This window comes from Cynoglossus semilaevis, chromosome 12 (assembly GCF_000523025.1).
Source record: "Cynoglossus semilaevis isolate Cse_v1.0 chromosome 12, Cse_v1.0, whole genome shotgun sequence".
NCBI classification, from domain to species: domain Eukaryota; kingdom Metazoa; phylum Chordata; class Actinopteri; order Pleuronectiformes; family Cynoglossidae; genus Cynoglossus; species Cynoglossus semilaevis.
The window spans coordinates 5,529,315-5,533,192 of NC_024318.1; the positions used below are offsets into that span (position 1 = coordinate 5,529,315).

General features: G+C 45.3%; 1 protein-coding gene and 1 pseudogene across 1 annotated transcript in view; both read left to right on the plus strand.

Annotated features, from left to right (window-relative positions):
- ubr2 (ubiquitin protein ligase E3 component n-recognin 2) overlaps positions 1 to 2,306 on the plus strand; it is an 18,531-nt gene extending 16,225 nt beyond the window's left edge. Inside the window, exons 41-46 of the mRNA XM_017037081.2 lie at positions 165 to 295; positions 419 to 527; positions 784 to 918; positions 1,147 to 1,317; positions 1,423 to 1,524; positions 1,642 to 2,306. Of these exons, the coding sequence (XP_016892570.1) occupies positions 165 to 295; positions 419 to 527; positions 784 to 918; positions 1,147 to 1,317; positions 1,423 to 1,524; positions 1,642 to 1,783 (790 nt within the window). The 3' untranslated portion in view covers positions 1,784 to 2,306. The remainder of the gene's footprint in view (positions 1 to 164; positions 296 to 418; positions 528 to 783; positions 919 to 1,146; positions 1,318 to 1,422; positions 1,525 to 1,641) is intronic.
- A 144-nt stretch (positions 2,307 to 2,450) lies between these two features.
- On the plus strand, positions 2,451 to 3,866 carry LOC103387136 (peripherin-2 pseudogene; annotated as a pseudogene).
- Positions 3,867 to 3,878: the final 12 nt, after the last annotated feature.

The following is a 3,878-nucleotide window of genomic DNA, read 5'->3' on the forward strand; positions in this document are numbered from 1 at the left end:
ATTAATTGGATTTCACAAAAACAGTACAGTCTCACCTCTATGTATATGATATTTACAATCACAATTAACGTCTGTGAACTTTGTTGTGGTTGATAATTTATCATCTGTGTTAACTCTCTGTGTGTGCGCGTGTGTGTGTGTGTGTGTGTGTGCGGATGAATCAGTGTGTTACCTGAAGTGACCTCAGGCTGGCAGTTGTGGCGTGCTGTCAAAGCTGCCATCTTGCCATTCCTCAGAGCTGCTGCCCTCTTTTTCCACTACCTAAACTCTACAGCTCCCCCTGCCGAGCTCCTGGGTAAATACAACACTCTTCACTGGCATTTTAATTGTGCAGTTTGTAATTAAACAAGTAGTTCATTGTAATAATGTCTTACTTTAAACCACACCCTCATTTTAAACTTCGTCACATGTGATGTAGTTGCAGGTCCTGGTCAGTGGGAGGCGCTGTGCAGTTACCTCAGTCTTCCCTCCAATCTTCTTCAAGTTTACAGTAGTCAACGTGTGGTGATGGAACCACTTGTACACAGGTAATGAACACAGAAAACCATATGGAGTCACACGTGCCCCTGTGGTCCAACAGTGGTACTGCACTTACAATGGGTGGCTTTTTATTTACTTTTAGTATACGAAAAATGTTTGAACCAAATAAAAGTTAGCTGTGAATTGGAAAGAATGTATTAATCTGATAAAACACAACTTGATAGTAACAGAATAATTGTAATTGTTGAATAATTTTTGCTATTTATACTGTCTTTATACGTTTGTGTGTCTTATGTCCTGCAGGTGGTGCTGTCATCCAGGTGTGAGACAGACACTACTGGGCGGTGGAGTCATCGTCAGGTTTCCAAGAGAGTCCAATAGACTTATCGAGCTTCCAGAAGATTACAGTGTCCTTATCAACCAGGCCTCCAGCTTCACGTCAGTCACACACACACACACACACACACACACACTCTTCGACGTGTTAACAAAGATAATAGCTGCAAAATACCACAACTATATCATACTTCCGTTGCTTTTTAAAACTGTTTTCCATAATATTACCTCAGACTGGAGAGAGCTGAACAAAATGTAAAGTCAGAGTTTTAACTATGAGTTGTGTTTGTGAGTGTGTTAATCTGTGCGATGTGAACTTCACGTGCGCAGGTGTCCTCGCTCAGGTGGAGACAAGTCTCGGGCTCCGACCTTGTGTCTGGTGTGTGGCGCCATCTTGTGTTCTCAGAGTTACTGCTGTCAGACAGAGGTGGATGGTGAAGATGTGGGTGCCTGTACTGCCCACACCTTCACCTGCGGCGCTGGTCTGGGACTTTTCCTCAGGTAACACATACACACATACACACAGACAGTGAAATTGGTCAATGTGATGTTTATATTTTTTGTGTTATTAAAATGGTTTGTGTGTGTGTGTGTGTGTGTGTGTAGAGTGAGAGAGAGTCAGGTGTTGTTTGTTGCAGGCAAATCCAAAGGTTGTTTTTATCCTCCTCCATACCTGGATGACTATGGAGAAACTGACCAGGGACTGAAGTGAGTTTTTAACTCTTCTCTGTGATCGTCTGCGGCTCCTCGTCGTTGTTCTAGTGTCTGCAGTAAAACGATCCTTTTTCTTGACTGATTGTTGGTCTGTTGTTGTTGTTGTTACAGGCGAGGGAATCCTCTCCACCTGTGTCACGAGCGTTATCGAAAGATTGAGCGTCTGTGGCGACAGCACGGCGTGGCAGAGGTCATCGGTCACGCCCAAGAGGCCAATCAGACGCTGGTGACCATCGACTGGCAGCACCTGTGACCTTAAGCATGGTTTGACCTACTATTTGCCTAAATTCTTACATGAGAAGATGCTTGGTGATTGGCTGTCAGCATTTAGAGCCGCCTTTCACTTGCTGCCCCGTTTTACCCACTCACCTTCCCGCGGCCCTCCGAGTTTGTTTACAAATCACCAATCACAGAGCAGCAGTGACATGAAGCCCCGCCTACATAGCGCTTGACTGACAGATGATTAGTGAACATGACTCCTCTCAGGTTAAGCTTTTTATTAGCACCATGAGAAAAAAAATGGCCTTGTTTAGGACGCTGCTGCCGACTTTTGATTGGTGAAAGGTGTTTTTATTTAAGTTTGTTTTTATTTGTTTCTGATGGAGTCAAGGAAACACATGTTGACGTCGGAGACTTGGTTTACTTTTTTTTTTTTTAAATCGATGGGTTGAAAAGAACATCGATGACCTCTGACCTGTTAATATGTGAATTCTTGTACAAATGAGGAAATGTATGATATTATAGAAGAATTACAAAATAAAAACACTCAAAAATAATTTTTATGTTTCGCTCAATACATTAGAATTACAAGAAAAATTGTGATGAAGTCAGCGGCCCAGGAGGAAAAAAACTAGTACAATGATACACAATGGAGGGGATGGTGTATTTACTACCTCCACAGGAAGTAGAAATAAAAAATTCCAGTTCAATACTCCTCTTTCACAGACCGAGGAAACTGCATTTTCGCAGCAGGTTGTGATAATATCCTGAACACCACAGCAGCTGCTGTTCCACTGCTGCCCCGTGTGGTTAGTTTATGTCATCCAGGTAAAATCTAAAAGTATTTCAAACATTGACATCACAAAGTGACAACAACTTGTACTGTGATGAAAAAAAAAATGTCCTTCTTGGAGTTTGGTTTTGAGATAGTGACTGTTCTGGTGAGGATTTTGAAGAAGGACACTGAAATATTATGCTTTCATGGTTGAGGAATAAATCTCTACAGTTGCAGTAACAAACCCCAAAGGTTATGAAGCATGCAGTGAGGTCAGAGGTAGGTGGGCCAGCGAGGAGGCAGCTTAGCTCAGCATGAAGGGCTTTATCAGTAAGTGGATCTTCTGATCTGCTCTTAATTGGATCATCAGCTTTAGGCTGACGTGGACAAGCTCTTTCCCACTCACACCCGAGCTCTGTCACAAGTCCGCTGTTGAACCTCGACGTGACAGTGGCCTTGTGGTTTGATGGGTAGCCCCCGGTGCCCCCCTGGTGGTACGAACTGATCATCATCATCAGTTCGTCGTTATGGGTCTAAAAGCGGGAGTCGTATCGCGGAGCGCCGTAACCATGAACCTGTGAGACTGCGGACAGACTCCCAGGACCGTCGCTGTCGTTCGCCAACCTGAGACTGTTTCTGACCTTACACTGTGTTGAATTTACCCGAACCAAGACGGCAGGATGCCGTTCATGCCAGTCAAGTTTAACCTGCAGAAGCGGGTGAAGTTGGCACAGGGGCTGTGGATGCTCTACTGGCTCTCAGTCGTCGTGGGAATCGTTATCTTCAGCCTCGGCATCTACTTCAAGGTGGAGTTGCGGAAACGGAGTGAGATGATGGACAACAACGAGAGCCACTTGGTGCCCAACCTGCTCATCCTGGTGGGCTTGTTGGCCTGCGGTGTCAATGGGTTCGGGGGCAAAGTGTGCCACGACTCCCTGGACCCCATGAAGTATGCCAAATGGAAGCCCATGCTGAGGCCGTACCTGCTGTCGTGCTGCGCCTTCAACGCGCTGCTGCTCCTCACGGCGTTGCTCTGCTTCCTCATGCAGTTCTCCGTCTACCTGACTCTGGCTGAAGGCTTGAAGAACAGCATCAAGTTCTACAAGGACACGGACACTCCGGGACGCTGCTTCATGAAGAGGACGTTGGACATGACTCAGATTGAGTTCCGCTGCTGCGGCAACAACAACTACAGAGACTGGTTCGAGGTTCAGTGGATCAGCAACCGATACTTGGACATGAGCAACAATGAGGTCAAAGAGTGAGTACTCCGAATTGTCGTTCTGCTTAATGGTCTGGGTTTGAGTCCTTCTTGTTTATTGAATTCCGTGATGAGTTCACATGAAAAAAAAAA